General features: G+C 50.8%; 1 protein-coding gene across 16 annotated transcripts in view; it reads left to right on the top strand.

The window, feature by feature from the left end:
- The window catches only part of LOC119519642 (E1A-binding protein p400-like), a 163,289-nt gene that overhangs the window by 94,324 nt on the left and 48,187 nt on the right, over window positions 1-20,778 (top strand). For 12 of the 16 annotated variants that reach the window (XM_037817411.1, XM_037817407.1, XM_037817406.1 and 9 more), the window contains 12 exons: window positions 17-207; window positions 2,513-2,690; window positions 3,646-3,782; window positions 4,842-5,011; window positions 5,367-5,541; window positions 5,660-5,796; window positions 6,556-6,742; window positions 9,190-9,356; window positions 12,897-13,066; window positions 13,864-14,052; window positions 15,828-15,992; window positions 17,380-17,547. In XM_037817411.1, the coding sequence (XP_037673339.1) occupies window positions 17-207; window positions 2,513-2,690; window positions 3,646-3,782; window positions 4,842-5,011; window positions 5,367-5,541; window positions 5,660-5,796; window positions 6,556-6,742; window positions 9,190-9,356; window positions 12,897-13,066; window positions 13,864-14,052; window positions 15,828-15,992; window positions 17,380-17,547 (2,034 nt within the window). The remainder of the gene's footprint in view (window positions 1-16; window positions 208-2,512; window positions 2,691-3,645; window positions 3,783-4,841; window positions 5,012-5,366; window positions 5,542-5,659; window positions 5,797-6,555; window positions 6,743-9,189; window positions 9,357-12,896; window positions 13,067-13,863; window positions 14,053-15,827; window positions 15,993-17,379; window positions 17,548-20,778) is intronic. The other 4 variants (XM_037817414.1, XM_037817413.1, XM_037817412.1 and 1 more) reach the window with 1 other exon arrangement.

The raw sequence follows: 20,778 nt of genomic DNA, 5'->3' as shown, positions 1-20,778 counted from the left end.
TCGTTGTTTTTCATAGATACAGAAGACTATCTGAGTGCCAGGGAGAGTCGGAAGGATGTGGTCCTCATAGACTCTGTTTTCATCATGGATCAGTTCAAGGCTGCAGAGAGGATGAACATGGGAAAACCAGACACAAAAGACATTGCGGAAGTGACCGCGGTGGCTGAGGCTGTCTTGCCAAAGGGCAGTGCTCGGATCACGACTGCGGTGAGGCGCTGGGCTTTGCTTTTTTGTTACTGATGTGAAATATCCTTCTGTGAGACGAACTATTGTAATGTGAGTGGCTCCCTGGCATTCGGCGTGTTCACAGTGTGGTGCACACAGCACCCCTAAACGTTTCCATCACCCCCCAGGGGCTCCGTGCCCTTAAGTAGCTGCTGCTCTTCCCCACTGCCCCCCTTGGCAGCCCCTCCTGCTTACAGTCTCTGTGGAGTCACCTGTTCAGGACGTTTCATAGAAATGGAATCATATCAAAGGTGACCTGGCTTCTTTCACCCAGCATCATGTCTTCAGGGTTCACCCGAGTAGTAGCGTGGCAGGACTTCAGTCCTTTCTGTGGCTGGACGGTAGATAATCCCCTGTCCTGTGGCTGCCTCACATGTTGTTTGTCCATTCGTCCCTTGACAGTCACCTGGGTAGTCTCCACCCTCTGGCTGCTGTGACTGGTGCTGCTATGGACATGCACATGCAAGCACTGGGTCAAGTCCCTGTTTTCAGTTCTTTTGTGTATATATCCAGGATTGGAGTTGCTAGGTCCTGTGGTAATTGTGTGTTTAATTTTTGAGGAACTCCTAGACTGTTTTCCACAGCGGCTGCTCCATTTTTCATCCCCGTTAGCAATGCACAAGGCTTCAATATCTCCACATCCTTGCCGTCACCTACTTCCCATGTATTTGACTACAGCTATCCTGCTGGGTGTGGGGTGGAATCTCGTGATCTCTAGTCAATGGGTTTTTAAAGAGGAATAGATATATTTGTAAGTCTTGAGGAGAGGTTTTTCCTACTTTCAAATAAACTTTTCTGTAACTTCAAAAGTTGTCAGAAAAAAATAATTAATTGCTCTTTCAATTTTACTATTTGATAATAGGGCGTTTTCATGACTTTCCAATGAATTTCTTGTATGATCAATTAGACTCATTTTTTTAAATTTTGAATTCAGTTTTATTGAGATATATTCATATACCACAGTCATCCACATGTACGATCAGCTGTTTACAGCACCATCATATAGTTGTGCATTCATCATCTCAATTTTTGAATATTTTCCTTACTCCAAAAAGAACAAAAATAAGAATAAAATAGAAGTAAAAAAGAACACCCAAAGCATTCCATCCCCCCATTCCACCCTATTTTTTCATTCAGTTTTTGTCCCTATTTTTCTGCTCAGCCACAAGGTTTTCACAATCACACAGTCACATCGTGTAAGCTGCATAATTATGCAGTTATCTACAAGAATCAAGGCTACTGGGTTGCATTTCCACAATTTCAGTATTTCCTTCTAGCTATTCCAATACACTAAAAACTAAAAAAGGATGTATATATATAAGACTCTCCACCAGAGTGACCTCTCGACTCCATTTGAAATCTCTCAGCCACTGAAACTTTGTTCTGTTTCATTTTGCTTCCCCCTTTTGGAAAAGATGTTCTCAATTCCATGATGCCAGGTCCAGGCTGATCCCCAGGAAGTCACATCCCGTGTTGCCAGGGAGATTTATACCCCTGGGAGTCAGGTCCCATGTATGAGGAGGGCAGTCAGTTTACTTTCTGAGTGTGCTTAGAGAGAGAGGCCACGTCTGAGCAACAAAGAGGCTCTGGGGGAGACTTTTAGGCACAATTATAAGTAGGCTTAGCCTCTTCTTTGCAGTAACAAGCTTCATAAGGGCAAGTCTCCAGATTGAGGGCTCCAGCCTACTAAATTGTTAGTCCTCAGTGTTTGTGAGAGTATCAGTAATAACCTAGGTGAGGAAGTCCAACATTTCTGTATTTTTCCCCAGTTCCTCAGGGGGGGCGTGCAAATATATTTTTCTCTGCCCAAATTACTTTGGGAAGTATTGGCATTTCACACTAATCTGTACAAACCAACCAGATCTTACTTCCTATTCAAAGTTCCATGTAATTACGGTGTTTGAATAAACTGACCATACAAGTTAAATTATTTAGTGTGCTGCAGAAAATATAGATCCTGTGCCAGGTAAACATCTCTTCCCATGGTCTCACACAGAAGTTGTAGTTTTAAAACACAGTCAATATTGTCCTTTACCCCTTGGGCTGATTTGTCTTAGTCCTGACCAGATCCGCTTCATTCATATCTCTACTTGAAGTCTAGATTCTTTTTCAGCTTTTTTAACAGTTGCTGTATGAGGTAATACTGACATTCACAGCTGCTGAACTCTAGCTCTGAGTTTCAGGTAGCATACAGATACCCAAAGTTGCAGCCGATTAGACTCGTTTTTAAGAAAACCTTTTAATGATTATTTTTAAATGACATTATTTGGCTTGGTCATTATTGCAGGTAAAGTTTAATACTCCATCTTTATTGTATGGAGCGCTCAGAGATTATCAGAAGATTGGGCTAGACTGGCTGGCTAAACTCTACCGGAAGAATCTCAATGGCATATTGGCAGATGAAGCTGGGCTTGGTAAAACAGTACAGATTATTGCGTTTTTTGCTCATCTAGCATGTAACGAAGGTAAGAATCTGTTGTCGTTTTGACCAGTACGGGTTTGCTAAGACTCGGCATAAGCAAATGCATCTGATAAGGGGGCAGGGCTCTCACCTTCTCACTTCGTCACGCCAGCTTAGGGCCAGGCCTGAGCCAGGCAGGGCTTGGTGAATAGCTGTTGCATGAACAAATAGAGTCCACAGTTAAACTCTAGCTGCTAAGACCCAGCAGGCCCTGCAACTGCACCCTTGTGGTATCAGGCATGACGCTGTGGTGTGCGTAGCCAGCAGTGCAGGCTGTCGATATGCTGTGCTTGTTCTCGCCCTTGTGTCCTCTGTGAGCTGGCTGACGAGCGTCTCTTGTGGTACAATGCAAGAGAGCCTTGCTTATGGCTCACTGCTTTCTTCTTAGTGCTATGAGTCTGTTTGCCCTGCTCTTGTCTCCTGGAGAGTCTTGCCTTCTTCAGGGCAGTGTTTTCTGATCTGCTGCTCGGGTTGCCTTAGGGCATGGAGTCAGAAGCCGAGCCTCTGCCAGTAGCTGCTGCTCCTGTCTCCCACTGCCTGCTCCTGTTCAACGCCCTCTGTGTCGTCTCACTTTGCCTGTAACTTGCAGAGGCCCTCTGGCTGTGATGCTGCCATCTCTAGGGTTCAGCTCCCCCCACTGGCCTTTGGGTCAGGTCCCACCCCAGCCCCTCACCTGCAACTGAGAGGATCGTGTGGCATAAAAAATGGCTGGTAAAGGGGTGTGTGGCCTGTGTTTCTAATATAGGGCAAGGATCCATTTAGTCTTCTTTTCACACTGTGAGCAAGGCAGACCCCATCCAGATCCTAAGTGTATTTTATGGTATTAGAGGAATTACCATTTGTCAACCTCCATTTGACAAATACTTATTAAGCTATGGCCAAGAGCGATGCTAGGTGGCGTGCACTTGGCAGATAACTTTGGTTAAACGGGCACACTCCGTGTCTTTGTTCCTTTGTAGGTAATTGGGGCCCCCATCTTGTTGTTGTGAGAAGCTGTAACATCCTCAAGTGGGAACTCGAACTGAAGCGTTGGTGTCCTGGCCTAAAAACTCTGTTGTATGTTGGCAGCCATAGAGAACTCAAGGCAAAGAGACAGGTATTTTTTTTTTTAAACATAAAATAAAACAATAAAGAAAACTATCTTAATTTTTGTAGAAGACAAATTTCAGAATGTCAGGGCATGACTCTTGGTGTAAGTGTTATAAATCCCTCGTCCATGAGATTCCAAACCTTCAGGTTGTCCCTAACTTTGAAGCTGCTTGAAGCTTTGACGACCTCTGAGAACTACAGAGGCCATACTTCTGACAGACCCAGCACACGCAGGGCCCATGTTCGCTTCCCAAAGAGTGAGGGGCTGTCCTTCCAGAATGAAATGTTCCCTGGAGCGGCTACAGTCCTGCTTCCCCCAGGCCCATGGATGGTCGTGGCCATGAAGGAGGCTCCGGGTGTCCCTGCAGGTGCCTCCCGACTGTCATGTCAGTCGCACTGACCCACAGACCGCGACAGACCCTCCGTGTGTCTTTAAGGCAGCGCTTCTGGGTTAAGCAGACTTGGGACCTAACATCTGAATCCAGTTTCTGATTCTAAACCAGTTTCCATGGAAATGTTGATTAGGAATATTTGTAAAATACAAATGAGCTTCTAAACACATTTGAACTTTTTTTTTCCTCTAGTACTTTCTGGGCTCAGGTCCTAAGTAAATGTATATTGATTATAATTTTTCATTGAAGTTAAAATTGTGGTTTATTATCAGACTTTTTTGGTTTGAGTAGTATTTTTTGGAAAAAGTGAGTACCTTGAGATATATTCTCTTTTTTACCATTTCTAGTTATTAACTTGATTTTTAAAAGTTTATAATATAGTTAATTATAACGTAGATATTATAATCACATTTCCTATCATCTTCTGAATACATTTTTCAGATTATATAATGTCGAAGCTAGGCCCACTTCAACCTCCTCTATGATAATCACTTTATTATTTTCCAAATAACAATTGTTAACACTTCCAAAGCAGCACATTATTAAGAAAACTGAGTGAAGGAAATTTCTCTATTAATTAAGTGATGAAAACCCTCAAAAACCTTCTCAAGGTTATTTATTCCAACCAGTGCAGGAATGAGACAGCTCTCGGTGCTTTATTTCATGTGCTGCAGGTATGGACCGAGCCCAACAGCTTCAACATTTGCATCACTTCCTACAAGCAGTTCTTCAAGGGCTTGCGACCCTTCTCCCGAGTGGGGTGGAAGTGCCTGGTGCTGGACGAGATGCAGCGCGTGCGGAGCATGACCGAGAGGCACTGGGACGCCGTCTTCACCCTGCCGAGGTCGGGCGCACTCGGGCTGCTCCCCTCACAGCCTCTCCATGCTGTCCTCGTACTTAAGTGTTCTTTATTGTTGACATAAGGGGGCCTTTTGACGAAATTTAGGTAATTGCCTACACAGAGAAGCTTGCCTTTCAGGCACAAAGAATTACCCTTCACCGTCATCACCCCACATTGGCTAAAAGAAGGCAAAAGTGTTCATTTAATTTGGTCCATTTCTTAAGGGCACGTGTACATTTACCTTAGCTCACTAAAATTATTGTCTTCCCCTTTCTTCAATATCTTCGGAGAAGAAGATTCCACAAGCAGTTTAGGTATTTTGGAATGTCAGTCATCATTTCTCTCATTTTATTTACAGCCAGCAGCGTTTGCTTCTCATCGACGCCCCTTTGCATAACACCTTCCTGGAACTGTGGACCATGGTGCACTTTCTTATCCCCGGAATTTCCAGACCATATCTGCACTTTCCTCTGAAGGCCCCTACTGATGAAAATCAGGATTACTACCACAAGGTGGTCATTCGGCTGCACAGGGTACGGCAGCTCTCTGGTCTCTGTTAGTCAGAACACGCAGGAGATGCAGTGTGAGTGTGCACTGCCCTCATTTTTGGAAAGAAAACAATAGATGTCTCTTTTGTTTGTTTGTTTTCAGGTGACACAGCCATTTATTTTGAGGAGAACAAAAAGAGATGTGGAAAAGCAACTGACAAAAAAATATGAACATGTTTTGAAGTGTCGCCTTTCTAACCGGCAGAAAGCCTTGTACGAGGATGTTATTCTACAGCCTGGGTAAGTGCTGTGTCTTGGAATGTCTTTGTTCAACCTCCTCTGCTGTAAGGAACAGAGGCCTCTCTGTGACCTCAATAGAGGGGTGGCTTTCTGTAAGCATGGGGGACTGACTGGTTCGGAGCACCCCGCTTCTCTCACGTGTTCCTTGGGTAGCGCTGAACTGACTACAGTCTGTCGCCGCTTCTCCACTGGTCTGCTTCCTCCACTTGCCTGAGAGCCTCCCGAGGGCTGGGCCGTGTTTCATTCACCACGGTGTGCTCTGTCCACGGGAGAAGGCAGGCAGTCGTTACATGGGGAAGTATTGAAGCAGTGGGTTTCCTCAGCTGATTCCTGTGAGCCTTCAGGTTGTGCTTTTCCTTGTGTCCTTTCCTTGATGCCCTCGTGCTGAGTCAGGTTTATCCTCCTAAGCGTCTCCTTCATTGCACTCTTCCCAGCTATGATCAGACTGTGCAACCAGCATCCACTTCAGGCCTCCTCTTGTGCCCTGGAAGGGGAAGCACCTGGAGCACAGGGCCCACGTCTGACCGCCGTGTTCCTGTTCTCTGGTGGCGTGTCCTGTTATGTTGGGAGCCCTGAGTGGATCAGCGAGTACACAAGGACCTCTATGGGAATTTGGGCTCAAATGTCCTGACATGATTAATTTACTAACCACAACTAGTTATTATGTTTCTGAAATTTGAAAAATAGATCATGAAGAGTCAGTCTGGTAAGATATATATACAAACAGAGATATTTCCTGTTGTTTTCTTAAATGAGCAGAACTCAAGAAGCTCTGAAGAGTGGGCACTTCGTCAACGTCCTGAACATTCTAGTGAAGCTCCAGCGGATCTGCAATCACCCTGGACTGATTGAGCCCAGGCTCCCAGACTCTTCGTACATTGCAGAATCTCTGCACTATCGGTCAGCTTCTCTGATTCTCAAGGCAATGGAGAGAGATTTTTGGAAGGTACGTAGAAAATTCAGAAATGGTAATCACTGTTTGTGGTCTTTTCTAGGAGCAGGATAGGTACAAAATTTCTTGGAAATCATTTTCTAAGAAACTGTTGTCCTGCATTTTGAAATTGCCTGTCACTGGACAATATTTAGCAAAATTTATGGTTTCTTGACCCTCAACATAGAATTCCATTTCTGGAAATTAACCCTAGCTAGGGAGACAACCTCACAGTGCAAAGATACACAGATGTTCCTCAAAGCATTATGTATAGTCTTGGCCAGTGAGAAACAGTGTGAGTGTGCAGGAGTGTGTCAGCTGTATCTTCACTGAAAAGCGAGTTGGTACCTGCTTATCTACATGGAGACATGTTGCACTGTTGAGGTCCCGCTCGTGTATGTGTGTGTGTGGTGCAGGGGCTATGTACTGAGTCCAACGCCTCGAGTGTGTGTTTGGCTCTGCCTGTACACCCGCCCACCTGCTTGCCTGCACATCTGCCTGCACGCCCGCCCGCTTGCCTGCACGCCCATCTGCCTGCCCGCTTGCCTGCACGGCCCATCCGCCCACCTGTTTGCCTGCACAGCTGCCTGCACTCCCGCCCGCTTGCCTGCACAGCTGCCCGCGTGCCCATCCGCCCACCTACTTGCCTGCACGCCCATCTGCCCGCCCGCTTGCCTGCACGCCCATCCGCCCGCGCACTTGCCTGCACAGCTGCCTGCACACCCACCCACTTGCCTGCATGCCCATCCGCCCACCCGGTTGCCTGCACGCCCATCTGCCCGCCCGCTTGCCTGCACGCCCATCCACCCGCCCTCTTGCCTGCGTGCCCATCCGCCCGCCCACTTGCCTGCGTGCCCATCCGCCCGTGTGCTTGCCTGCACATCTGCCTGCACGCCCACCCGCTTGCCTGCACGGCCCATCCGCCCACCTGTTTGCCTGCACAGCTGCCTGCACACCCGCCCACTTGCCTGCACGCCCATCCGCCCGCCCGGTTGCCTGCGTGCCCATCCGCCCGCCCACTTGCCTGCGTGCCTATCCGCCCACGTGCTTGCCTGCACAGCTGTCTGCACGCCCGCCCACACACACATCTGCCTGCAGGCCCACATGTCTGTGCACCTGCCCACCTACTTGCCCACACACTTGCTGGATGGCTTTGGGCAAGATGGCCTCTAGGTCTGAGTTTCTGCATCTGTAAAATAAGGATAAAAGTATACACCTCATTGCTGTGTGTGTTAAATAGATAATTTGTGGAAAGGACTTTGCATTGTACCTGGCACCTAGGAGCTAAGTACGTATCACTTTTGTTGTTTCCATTAAGTCCTTCATCAGACCAGGCGACACTGATTGATCTTTTGTCTGTGTGGATTCTCCTTTTCTGGACGTTTCGTATAGATGGAATCATGCAGTATTTGTTCTTCTGTGACCGGCTGCTTTCATATGGGGTGATGTTTTTAAAGTTCATTCATGCTGTAGCATGTATCAACACTTCACTCCTTTTATGGCTGAGTAATACTGCATTGTGCGGATAAACTACATCTTATCCATTCATCGGTGGATGGACACTTGAGGAGTTTCCGTCTTTTGGCGATTATCTCATAGTGTTGATGTGAACATTTATGTACAGATTTTCACTTTTCTTGGGTACATACCTAGGAGTGACATTGCTGGGTCACAAGGTTCTTCTGTTTAATTATTTGAGCAGCTGCGGGCTGTTTCCCGCAGTGACCTCCCCACTTTGCGTCCCCCCAGGCAACTCGAGAGGCTCAGTCCTTCCGCCTCCTTTCCGACCTCTGCCGCTTGCCCTCTTTGCTTCTTGCTGTCCAGATGGGCGTGTGTGGTTGTCCTTTCATTAGTATATTGCCCGCAGATGCACAGGGGAGGTGGTGCTGGGGAAGGAGGGGCATTTGTTTCCGGCTTGTTCTCTAGGCCTCTGTCTGGGCCCTCTGCCTTCTCCCGCCTGCCCCGTCTGTCCATCTGTTGATGGACACTGATGGCTGCCTCAGACCACCGCTGTAGAGCACGGCCTTGCCTGACTCACAGAGGTCCGAGGCCCATCGCCGGACCTTGGGTCACTCACGCTTCGGCCCCGCGGGTGGGCAGCGCACCCCGGCTAATGCCTCCCTCCTAACGCCTCCCTCCCCGGAGAGGTCAAGCCTCTGGCATGTTGCCCGGGCCAAACATTTCCTAGCCCTTTCCGCCTCTCTTTTGCTAAATCTCATTTGTGTTGAGTGTCTCCTTCTCTGTTCTCACTGGCATGGGGTGGCCGAGCACCATCACTCGGTGATGGGGAGACGGGGACGCCGAGGGCCGGGGATCCTGCCTCGGCCACTGCAGGGCGCTCAGGCCGGTCCCTAGATGCCTCAGGAAAACGGGCCCCACTCTGCAGTATCCTGGGATTCTTAATCAAGTCCTTTTTCTACTGCCTCAAGTAGCAAGAATTTTTTTTTTCTTTTTCTACTTAGGAAACAGATCTTTCTGTGTTTGATCTTATTGGGTTAGAAAATAAAATCACTCGCTATGAGGCCGAATTGCTGTCAAAGAAAAAGGTAACACGAAAACTTATTGAAGAAATCTTCACCTCGCCCCCGCCGTCAGCCAGACCCGTTGCAGTGAAGCTTAAGCCAAGCAGGTATGTGGTGTAGCATGTCTGAGATATAAGCAAGCATTGGCTCCTGCCTTGTCGCCAAGTCGTCTGTCCGTCGGGGGCAGCTCCCAGGGGAGGTCGCTCCATTGTTTTCAGCCACCCAAGGACGGGGCTTGTTCCCTGATTCCCAGGGTCCTCGGCTGAAAGCTGGAATCCCCCAGGACAAGGCTGTAGCTCTCATGCCTTCTACCTGTAGGAGACCTGGGGTTGTATTTCCACGTAGGGTCCCACGTGAGACCCAGGGGCTGTACGTTGTGTAAAGACAGACTGCTGATTTAATTTGGACATGTTTCTCCTGGCAACGTCCCTGATGTCCGTGGTCTCTGTGAGAGCAGCTGATGGCAGGCGGCCAGCTCGGGTGCACTGCACCTCCCACCCAGGGCGGTGGAGCCCCTGGGTGTGTCCTTGCCTGGAGAGCAGCACTTCTTCGTCTGCAAGGTCTTCTTCTGCTTGGCACTGGGATTTGGGAGGTTGTACACAGGGTGTCAGGGCTGGGGTGCCCACAGAGGTGCATCCACCTGGGGCCTGTGATGGCAGCACCCGCCTGGCCAGGCACTGCAGTGGTGAGGGCACAGGATGCGCGGAGGATGGCAGCCCCTTGGCAGCCTCGGAACACGAGGCCAGGAGGCGGGCTCCGTCCTGACAGTGGCATAGTCCTTGTTCTTAGAAAGGGGCCAGTGATTTTGCCGGTGCCACAAAGCTGGGAAGGAAGAAGGTGTTGGGGGACATCAAAGCACAGGTGGCTCATGGTCGGCTAAATAGGGGAATACACACAATCCTATGCTAGGACGAAAAAGCAAGTATGAAGAAAATAGGCGTTTGGAGATGTAAGATGAGAACGTTTTCTGTCCAATGGGCTGGGTAGGAGCAGGCTAGGGGATGAGATATAAAAATGCTTAGGAGCTTTTAGTTAATTATAAATTAAAATTGAGTATTTTGGTACCTCAGAGTAATCTAATAAATCTAATACGATCTTACCTTTAAGGGAACACATTGGCTCAAAACACGAGACCTGAGGGTTGCATTCATTTGTCAGGACTCTGATTTGCAACTCATAGAAACCCAGTCCAGATGGCGTACAGCACACAGGGAGTTCTGACTTAGGCGGCTGAAAAGCTTGGGGGTTGCTTTAGGTCTAGCTGGGCCCAGGGGCTCCAACAATGCCACAGAGACTTGGTCCTCCCTTCTCACTTTCTTTCCGTCTTGGCTCGGCACTCCTCCCTGCCTTTGCACTGGAGGAGCCCCTCTTCAAGCTGTAGCCTGAGCAGCCTCAGGCCCCATCGGCCCTGAAGACAGCCCTCAGCTGAAAAACAAGAGCCCCTTTCTTCCCAGGCCTCCTGGGGCTTGGGTCTCTGTGGCTCAGCACGGGTTCTGTGCTCGTTCCCGAGCCAGAACCAAATACTGCAGTCAGGCCTGCTTGTCGAGGCCCATCTCTGGGAATGGGGGTGAGAGGACTCCCACCATACCACCCGGACTGGTTATCGGGGCCAGGTAGTTCCCCAGAGGAACCTCGGGTGCTGCTCCCACGGGGGGAGCGGACGTGGGACAGATCTCCAGCGCTCACGCTGGCTGGCAGCCAGGGGCCTCTCCGAGAGGGTGGGTGGGAGCGAGGCGGCTGCCTGCAGGAGCCGGTCCCGCCTTGTCATTGTGCCTGTGACATGGCATGGCCTCCTCTGCTCCGGTCGGAGATTTGAGGTCTGAGCAAGCCCTAGATGTTGCCCTGAGGCCATCCGTGTGTCCCACAGCAGCACAAAGTCATGTCCCTGGTGGTGACAGTCATGTGAAGCAGACGCTGTTGTTAGGGCAGTAAGCTGGCAAGATGTGGAATGCATCCTCCAAATGTTTCTTGTAGGTTAAAGAGAATTTTGCTCTCAAGTGAGCTACACGTTTCGTTTCCCGCTGATCTTAGATTAACGACTCATGCCCGTGTATAAGGAATGCTCCATAACACTATTCTAGTTTCAGAATAAAACCTGAAGCGATAGGGAACTTTTGTAATCTCTTTTGATCCAAGCCTAAGAGTTGAAGGTAGTGACTGAAAATCTCCAGAGTAAATTGTGTCCAGATCTTGAGCATGTGGATGGTGTGATGGACTGCTATGAGCTGGAAGGTTTTCACCCATGGCTTTTTGGCACTTGGCGTCCCCCAGCACCCGGGCGCAGCTGGGACTGGTGCACCTGACTGAGCGTCACCCAGGGGAGGAAGGAGGCGCAGCAGTGGGAGGGCTCGGAGGCCGGGCTCATGGTACTCCTGCCGCTGAGGCTGCCAACTGCGGGACAAGCACCTGACTCAGGCGGGGGTGCTGTGTGGCCGGCACAGAGGGCCGTCACCCCTTGGCTGGTGCCCGGCCTCGCCGCGGGAACCTCCTCTCACCAGCTGGATGGCCTCGGGAGGGCACGGCCCCTTGGAGCTGTTCCTTCCCGCTGGGGGGTGTCAGTGTCAGCTCTCGGAGTGGTGTGGAGATGAAGCAGGCACACCCCAGAAGGGCTTAGTAGCTGCTGCTTGCTCTTTGCTCAACTTAATTTAGGTGAAACTTGTTTGCCAAGCAAATTTTTACTACAGCTAAGCTTTTAGAAGACTTGTTTGGCTGTTCCTTAAAACAAGAAATGTTTCCTGTTTCCCTTGAAAGCATTAATTATTGTGAATAAGTTCTGCCCTGAAAGACTGTTGACATAGAGCATGGAAGGTGCTGGTTCTGCAAGTTGGCAGTCCGTTCCTGTTGCCAGTTGATTCTGTACTTAGCAAGAGGCATCTGGACGTTCTTGGGGACTTTGAACCAAGCGTCCTTACCCTTGTCAGCATCCATGGCATCCTGCCTTCCCTCCCGTGCCCCTTGCACTCACCACAGTGGACAGCCCTGGCAACAGCTCTGTGCCACTGCCTGCTTGCTGGCTTGTGTTTGCCCTCATGGCTCTGCTGGCTGTCTCTGCCTGTCACCTTATATGCAGAGGTTTTGACTTTTTTTAAAAATATGGAATTCCTGCTCTTTATGGTTTTCCAAGTAAAGGAAGTATAAAGAGTATATTTCACTGTGATAGAAGAGGGCAGGGATGAGGTGACCCCTGCCGGGCAGGCCCCCCAGGAAGGCAGGGACGGGGCAACTCCTGCTGGGCAGCCCCCCCAGCGTGTTTGCAAGACCTTCACAGCCCCTGCTGTTTCTCTGTCACGTGCACTACCTGAAGGTTCATTATTCTAACAAACGAGAACGTCCCAGCCTCTGACAGGTGTGTGCTCTTCCCGACCCACAGTGACATGAACTTAACATTAAGATAACGTTCATCCCTGTATCACCCCGAAGTTAGGAGTCTGGGTGCCCCAGTTTGGTGCTCGGTCTTGTCCAGAGCTCCCCAGGACTCCTGGTGGGCCGCTTCCATCAGTGCTTGGAATTCTGCCTCCCTGTTGTTGAAGCTGCAGCCCCGGAGCACGGGACTCCTCAGCTGGTCTTGCCCAGGCGTCCCTGCTCCGGAGGCCCGGCCGCGTCTCAGCGCTGCTCTGTGTGTCTCTTGCCCGGACCCCGGGGTCCAGGCTGTTTCAGCCCGTGCAGTATGGCCAGAAGCCCGAGGGTCGCACCATGGCTTTCCCCAGTGTCCACCCGCCCCGGACGGCCACCCCCGCCACAGCAAGCATCACACCCCCGGGACCAGCGCGAGGACGGCCCGCGGTTGCCACATTCTCTGCCAACGCGGATGCGAAAGGTAGGCTGGCCTGCAGGCGCTGCCCCCACTTTCTGGAGGTGTCTGTGGAGGCCCTGGCCCCGGCAGTGAGTCCCCTCCGGCCTGTGGGGCCACCGGCACGTCTCACAGCAGTGTAGATGTTTAAAAATGTCCTTAAGCTGGATTTTTTTTTTTTCCCTGACACAAAAATTTCCACTCTTGTTTGAGAAACTTTCTCTGGCGATGGAGGTGAACCTTGGCAGAAGCGTTCTCTCTCATGTAGCTGTTCAGAAATGTTCTGAAAAAGTATGTTCTTATTACATTTTGTGCCATCTTTATAACTTGGTTGTTATTTTGAAGAGAGATGAGATTGGCAGAAAAGGCAATAAAAACGGTATTTTCACTCTGAACAAAGGGGTCCAGGGTATTATTTCCGTTATCCTTATATATCCTTAGATATCAGTAAACATTTAGAATTGCCTTGCCCCATGTGTTCTTTGTAAGATAGGATGGCAAGCTGTTTTCTGTTTTTCTGGGTTTATGAAGGAAGTCGTTTTTAAATGGTATCAATGTACATTGGGTTGACTTCTCATTTTCTGTTTACTCTGAGAAACGTACTCTTCAGTGTACTGATTGACTCCAAGTGAAAATAATTAGCAAAGGATATAAACTTCTATTTGTCCCACCCCATAAACTATATGGGTCCCACTTTTTAAGAGCAGGTGTCCCCCCAGAGAAACAGTCTGAATGATGTTCTTTGTCTGTAAATTCGGGTTGAAGATGCTGCTTTTGGTGAAGACCCTCTAACGCTTTGCACAAACCCACCTTATCGATTGCAGCGGCCGCCGCGCAGCCTCCGCCGCCCCCGGCCTCCGGCGCTCCGAGACTCCAGCCGGCCCTGGCCCCGGCCCCCGGCGCCGCAGCGAGGGGCCCGCCCCCGCCCCCGCCCCCGCCCCCGCACAGCGCCCCGCAGAGCGCGCCGCCCCCGCGGCTGGTGCTCACCTCCCAGGCCCAGGCCCGGCTGCCCAGTAAGTGGCCGCGCCGTCCCTCGGGGCATCGTGTCCCCGCAGTGTCGCAGAGCCTCGCTGTCCGCCTGCACCCGCGCCCTCGGCCTGCCTCGGGCAGAGCGGGCGGCGGGGCCTCTGCGGGCCTCTCGGGCAGTGTCCAGGGCCCTCCGCCCTGTCCTCTCTGTCGGTCCTCCTCCTGACCCCGGTGTCCACTCTGCTGTCCTCGTGCCGTCCCCCCGCTGCTCTGGCGTGCTGTTCTCACACTTACTCCCGGGGTGAGCCAGGGCTGGGGCGCCAGCTGCACGCTGGGAGAAGCTGAAGCAAATGCTTTTGCAAAGGTAGCCTCCCGCCAACCATGGGAACTGGCTTTGGGTTTCTAAAAACTTAGTTTTTTAGCCTCTCCTTTATTACCACATTTAAACGTGGAATGGATTATTGCTCAACTGAGAAATTTTGTAATAATGTAATGGCTGAAGCATATCAGCCTTATTAATTTATTTTTAATAGCAGAACTTCTTACTGTGGCCAGTGCAGTTGGTCTGTTCCCAGCTCGTGTATGAACCCTTAATGATTCTGTTGTGGGAAGTTTCCCAACTTAAAATTTTATGCATCGTATCGTTTCTCAAATGCCACCTCAAGTACTTTATTTCTTGGAATAAGCAAATGGTGTTAAGACTTTTTGGGAAAGATGGAGAAGAGAGTAGTGGTGTGAGGAGACACCAATTTCAGACTCGTTCTCTCATTCCGAGTCTCTTCCACTGCTGGCAAATAGAGAGTAATTGTCCTAGTCAGTTGCCCTTGGGAAGGACAGTGTTCGCACACTGACGTGTTCTAGAGCTAGGCACTGTCTGTGTGGGTAGGAGGCAGGGACAGCTGTGCCAAGGGAGCTGACTTTGATTGGGAGGGTCTATAAGGGGAGCAAGATCACTTGTCACATTGATTTGTCGTCACTTCTTTGACCTACAGGGGACTAACAGTTTGTTTAAACTTCTCTGCACAAATCTCTGTCTCCCTTTTTCATTTTTCCCTCCCTTGTTCACCGTTGCTCTGTGGTCCCAGCACCTTCACACCAGCCTCTTCCGGCCTGCCGCTAACAATTCTGTATAGTGTTGCTCATGATTCTTGTGTGGATTTGCTTGGGAGGAACATTTAGACTTAAATATCAACCCCTGGCTAAAACCCTTGAAAATCTGTGATTCAGTGATAGCCTGTAGGTATTGCTTTTTTGAGTCTGGTGCTTATGACTGCATCTGAGTTGTTTTCTAAAACTGTGTTTTAAGGGATAAGTTTCACATTTCCTCACAGTAGACTTTATAGATCAAATCCTACAATCTAACTTAAGTCAGTGTGAAACTTTATATTTAAAAATACATTTGTGTGATTTATTTATGTATTTAATTACATTCCCAAATTTTGAAAAGGTGCTGGGTGTGATTGGAGGTGTGAGACACCCTTGTTTACCCCGGCCGTAACGCGGGTGCGTCTCTGCGGTCCCGCGCTGGAGGTCGTCTGCGCACGGAAGTCAGTCCGCCCCGGGCGTGTGCACGGGTAGCCTGCCGCTGTCCCAGGGCGTGCGCTCCGTCAGCACTGTGCTCCCGCCGTTAGAGTTAAATACGTGCGCCATGAAATCTAATGTTTTTTCTTTGAAAATAAGTATTTTGTAAAAGTGGTAGACAGCAATAGCTAATGAATGTTTACTGTAGATGGTCATTATATACAACAGTGGTCATCAGTGTAGCAATCTCAGACTCCCCATGAACCGCTTGTAAGTCACCTTTTCTTCTGCATTTTGACAGGTGGAGAGGTAGTAAAAATCGCTCAGTTGGCTTCCATAGCAGGGACGCAAAACCGAGTTGCTCAGCCAGAGACGCCTGTGACGCTGCAGTTCCAGGGAAACAAGTTCACCTTGTCACATAATCAGCTGCGACAGCTCACGGCAGGCCACCCTCTGCAGCTCCAAGGTAAACACAAGCTGGCAGATAGCACCAGCGCTACCGTCCACACGCTGCCCGGGGACCACCGCCATGCACACGGGCCAGGCTGGTCTGAGCCCCGGCTTCATCACTTTGGGCGGGTTCTTTCTCCAGTCCAAGCTCCCGTGTCTTCACCTGAACATGGCCTTGATGCTTTTTAATTTATACAGACTTTCAGAGGACAAACAAGATCATGTGTGAATCACTCAGTCATCTGGGGCTTGATTTATTAATATCTGCCCGTTGTAAAGGGTTTTCTATTGTTTAAATCAAAACAGACCTATTTGGTGCTTTCTGATTTTAGTGTGAGGCTAATTATCCTGACATTGTCAAAGGACTAACAATTCGTGTAGGAGAAATTATCCTTTTTCTTCTTACCTTCAGACCCAAATCTCTCAGACCTTTGGCTAAGAGTAGTATGTTTATCTACTAGCTGGTTTTTGAAGAGAATGAGGGAATGAAATTTGAGTGTTTCACCAAAAATAATCTTAAATGTCTGCATGGCAACAATTTAGTCATTTCAATCCCTCTTTAGTTATATAGATACTCATTGGTTTCTCATGTGTTAAGTTAGGATCCAAAAGTAACATCCCTAGCAGCATTGGCCAAACTGTTTTCCCCTGAGAAGTCCCCCGAGATGTTAATGGCTCGAGTGCAGGGTCAAAGGTCCTGTCGTCAGCTGTGTTGGGGGTGGTGGGCTGTGCGCTACAGCCCCGTGGGGTTCACATGGCAGAGGAGCAGAGTCAAGGCCTTGGAGACTCTGCAGTGGCCAGACCCATGGAATTTTAATTCCTTATTTCCCAAAATTTCAACCCCTGGGTTCCCTTTGCAGGGCCACACATTCATATTATTGGGTCGGCCCTACGTTTTATAGAGCCCACTTTGGGAATATGCCTCCAGAGGCAGAGAGGTTGGAAAGATTTAATCACACGGAAGACTGAACGTGGGATGCTCTTTAGAAAGTAGTAGTACAGCCACAGGCAGCAGGGCCAAGTTCTCTTTTCTCTTCATTCCTACATGGCAGTGGTCTGAAAGTGGCAAACCCTTCTCCTGGAGCTGGCCCGGCCCTCGCTCTGACAGAGGGAGCTCTGCCTTGAATTAGGCCCTGCAAGGAGTAGATGGGCTTGCTCTTGACAATAAGTAATACACACTCCTTCCCCTTGATTTTTCATTCATCATGAATGAGAAATTCTCATTTTCCTCAAAGTAACTAAACTTAAAATGTATTCATTTTTGCTGCTCTGCCTAAATTTGATTTTACATTTTCTGTTTATCACCTTGTTTATTTTTATACTATTTCGGAGTGCCTGTGCCATCTGGATACAGCACCCACGATTGCCATGACTGATGCTTCCTTGTGGAAATGTGATTGCAGGCAGTGTCCTTCAGATCGTGTCCGCCCCCGGGCAGCCGTACCTGCGACCGCCAGGCCCCGTGGTGATGCAGACTGTGTCCCAGGCGGGGGCCGTGCACGGCACTCTGAGCACCCTGGGAAGCAAGCCCCCGGCCGGCGCCCCAAGCCCTGCACCCGTGACCCCACCAGGTAGTGTGTTCTGAGCAGGACGAGGCACTTTGCCCCCAAAGCTGCTTTCTGATCCTCTGCACTCCTGAGGCAATGAGAGAATGTATGTGCACGTGTCTTCCTGTCCAGCCAGGACTGCCTCTGCTTCCCACGGGAGTTGGTTTTCTCTTTTGCTTTCAGAGGCGTTGGGTGACTATAACAGTCTCCATTGTGTTTAGGTTTTGCTTTGTTTGCTTTTCCTAACTGTGTCTCAAATGTATTTAGTGGAAGTGCTTGCAGTTTCCCCTGGGCACAGACAGTTGGAGTGTGTACCTACAGAGGCAGGATTTGACCGTTTCCGTCTGGCCCCTGGTCCCATCCCACCACTTGCCTTACCCCAAGACCTTGTCCTGATTCTGCCTTGGCCACAGCCCTCCCTGACCGTGCTGGGTTCCTGGTGTGGCAGGTCCAGGAGCGTGTTTTAGTTTCTCAGCTGCTAAAACAAATGCTGTAAGGTGGGTGGGTTTAACAACAGAATTTAGTGGCTCACAGTTTCAAAACCCAGAAGGCTTGCTTCCCCCCAGGGCTGGTACCTTCTGGCCGGCCAGCAGTCTTTGGGGTTCCTTGCCTTTTCCCTCACGTGGCTGTGCACGTGGCGGTGTCTTCTTCCCCCTCCAGCATCCGTTGACTTCTCCAGCTTCCTCTGGCTTTCTCTGTACGTTCTCAGTAAAGGGATTAAGACCCTTCTGATTCAGTTGGCCACACCTTAACTGAAATCACCTCGTCAAAAGGGATGGATGAAGTTTAAGAGCATGTTTCTCTGGGGTTCATCGCTCACAGCCATCACGGAGCATAAGAATAGGCGGTGGATGGGTAAGGGTGAGGCTTGGAAGCAGTGTGGACCTGGGATGCTGGGGCCATCTCGCCATGTCCCTAACCACTGGGTCACTGGCTGGTGACGACAGAGCTGTTGTCCATGGCTCCAGTCTGCAGCATGGGGCTGGGGCTCCACAATCTCTGGTTCTGCTTGCCAGCCACTCCCTGCTGGAGGAGCCTCTGCAGGGTGGATGAGGGAGGGGCAGAGCTCTGCCCACTCTTCCTGTCAGCATCGCCGTGGCAGCTCATCCTTATCCCAGCAGTGGCATTTATTTCCATGAGCAGCCACTCCCACTTGCCAGGTTCTGCCACACTCCCGGAACCAGCCTCCTGGCACCCCCTCTTCCAAGCTCCTTGGTTCTAGTAACTGCAGCCTCTTCCCTTTGTACCCCTGTTCCTTCCGAGAGTGAACATCCTGCCCTAGGGTCCCCTTCTCAGTCCTGGGACCCGTCCCAAAGCTTTTCTCCCTGGGGAGGCATCTGTTCTCTGGATAGACCTGACCAGGGGGCCGAGAAGGAGACCCTCAGAGGCAGGATTCTGGGGTCGTTGGTCTGGGTCTCAAGTGCTGAGCTCCTGGCCAGTGGGAAGTGGGACACTCCTGCCAGTAGGGCATTGCAGAGAAGCCAGTTCTCCCCTGTGCTTGGTGTGTTGGTGTGCCAACAGAAGCAGAGTGCCTCGGGGCCAGGGTAGCCGCCCTGGGCTATCAGGGCAGCGATGACGACCACGAGGGCTGTGGGCAGTGTGGGTTCTTCTTGGTGCACTGGAGCACACGTGGGAGGAGAACGACACGTCCGGGGCTCTAGACAGTCGGGGCCATTCTGAGTAGGCTCTCCTGAATGCCAGGCAGAGATTTTAATTGTGCAGGTTGCGGAGTTGAGTTTCAGGTTCTTGTGGAAGTTGGGAATTAATTTGACTTGCAAGGAGTGGAGCTGCAGAGCAGGAGAAGGGATGTCTCAGTGGATGAGGATGTAGCCCAGACCCTGGGGCTGCTGGGAGCCTCTCTGGCCAACAGGGCTGCCTGTCCTCTCCTGAAGACCCTGTAATGGCCCACCTGGGCGGCTGCTCTGCAGGGTTGGGGGCTCATCCTCCTCAGGACCTGCTGCGGGAGCCAGATTGCAGGCGGCTTCACGGCAGAGTCGGAGCCTCGCGGAAGAAGCTTCTTCCAAAAGGATCATGAGACTTGGCAAACTCACGTGGACGGAAGCCTGGGGGTTGTGTGTGGGGATGGATTCCGAGGGTGTTGGACCAAGGCAGGCTGAACTTCTTGGCCAGGCCAGTCACCAGAGGTTCCGGATGGGATGTGTCAGCCTGGGTGGTTTGAACGGGCTTTAGCTTTATTTAGTTCGTTGACCAGAACTTGACCTCTGTGGTGGTTGAAGGAAGGTCCCTGGCATAGCATAGGGGAAGAAATCCAGATGTTAGATGGACATGTTATGTGTGGCCTACACCCTCCCCTGGCCCACCCCACTGTAACCTCTGAGAGGGTCTCGGGGACCCCTCCTTCCTTTGGAGTCTGAGGAGGACAAGCTGAGGGAGCAGGGCCGTCCTGGAGAAGCTTCACGTTGGCCGTTCTTGGTAGACAGGGCACGAGAGTAGGAAATGCTCAAGAGGCAGGTCTGTGTTTTGCCGGAGGTGCTAGAATCCCCAAGTAGAGGGGCCAAGGGATAGCGGGGACCCCAGGGGCAAGGTGGGCGGCAGGGGCAGTGCTGACCACTTAGGGACCGTTGTAGAGGATCCCCATGACCTCCTGCCTGGGCCCTAGGCCCTGAGGCCCTGGTGAGGGAGGGAAGGAGGCATCTGCACACGGCTGCGTGGTGCCAGGGACTTCTGTGAGTCCTCCCCAAGGCTTCGCCGGGGTGATTGAGTCCTGGGCAGAAGGGAAGCCAAAGCACCTGTGGAGGAGGCTCATGCACAGGTAGTTTCAGCATTTGTGGGCAGGGCAGGGTGGGATATCCGAGGAGAGGATAGGAGTAGCTGATGGGTAGGATGGGGGAAGCAGGGAGGAGCTCCTTTGAGATGGAACCTTGGTCGTACTAGGACTTAGATTTGAGAAGCTTCTTAGTGTAGCTTGCTCACAAATGGTGGATGCCCCTCATAGCCCTTCCCATCCTACTTGCCTGCTCTGGAAAGAACAGTGGTACCTGACTGCTTGGGAAAATGCTCCCCCATTTAGGGGGTTGTCCTGGTGGAGGTTCTGACAACAGAGGAGGAGGCTGATTCTGGGAAAAATCTGGGAACTGGAGGTGGTTGCTCCAGGCAGCATATGCCACTGCGGGGTGTGGGTGCATGCGGGGTGCTGGCGGGAGTGGTGGGGCATGCCCCAGGGGCCTCCTGCCCACGTGCGGCACAGCCTCTTCTTGCCATCCCCTGAGTATGGAATAGCATCCCTTCTCTTCC

The sequence above is a fragment of the Choloepus didactylus genome, chromosome 23, assembly GCF_015220235.1.
Source record: "Choloepus didactylus isolate mChoDid1 chromosome 23, mChoDid1.pri, whole genome shotgun sequence".
Taxonomy (NCBI): Eukaryota; Metazoa; Chordata; class Mammalia; order Pilosa; family Megalonychidae; genus Choloepus; species Choloepus didactylus.
This window is presented reverse-complemented; position numbering and strand designations above follow the sequence as displayed.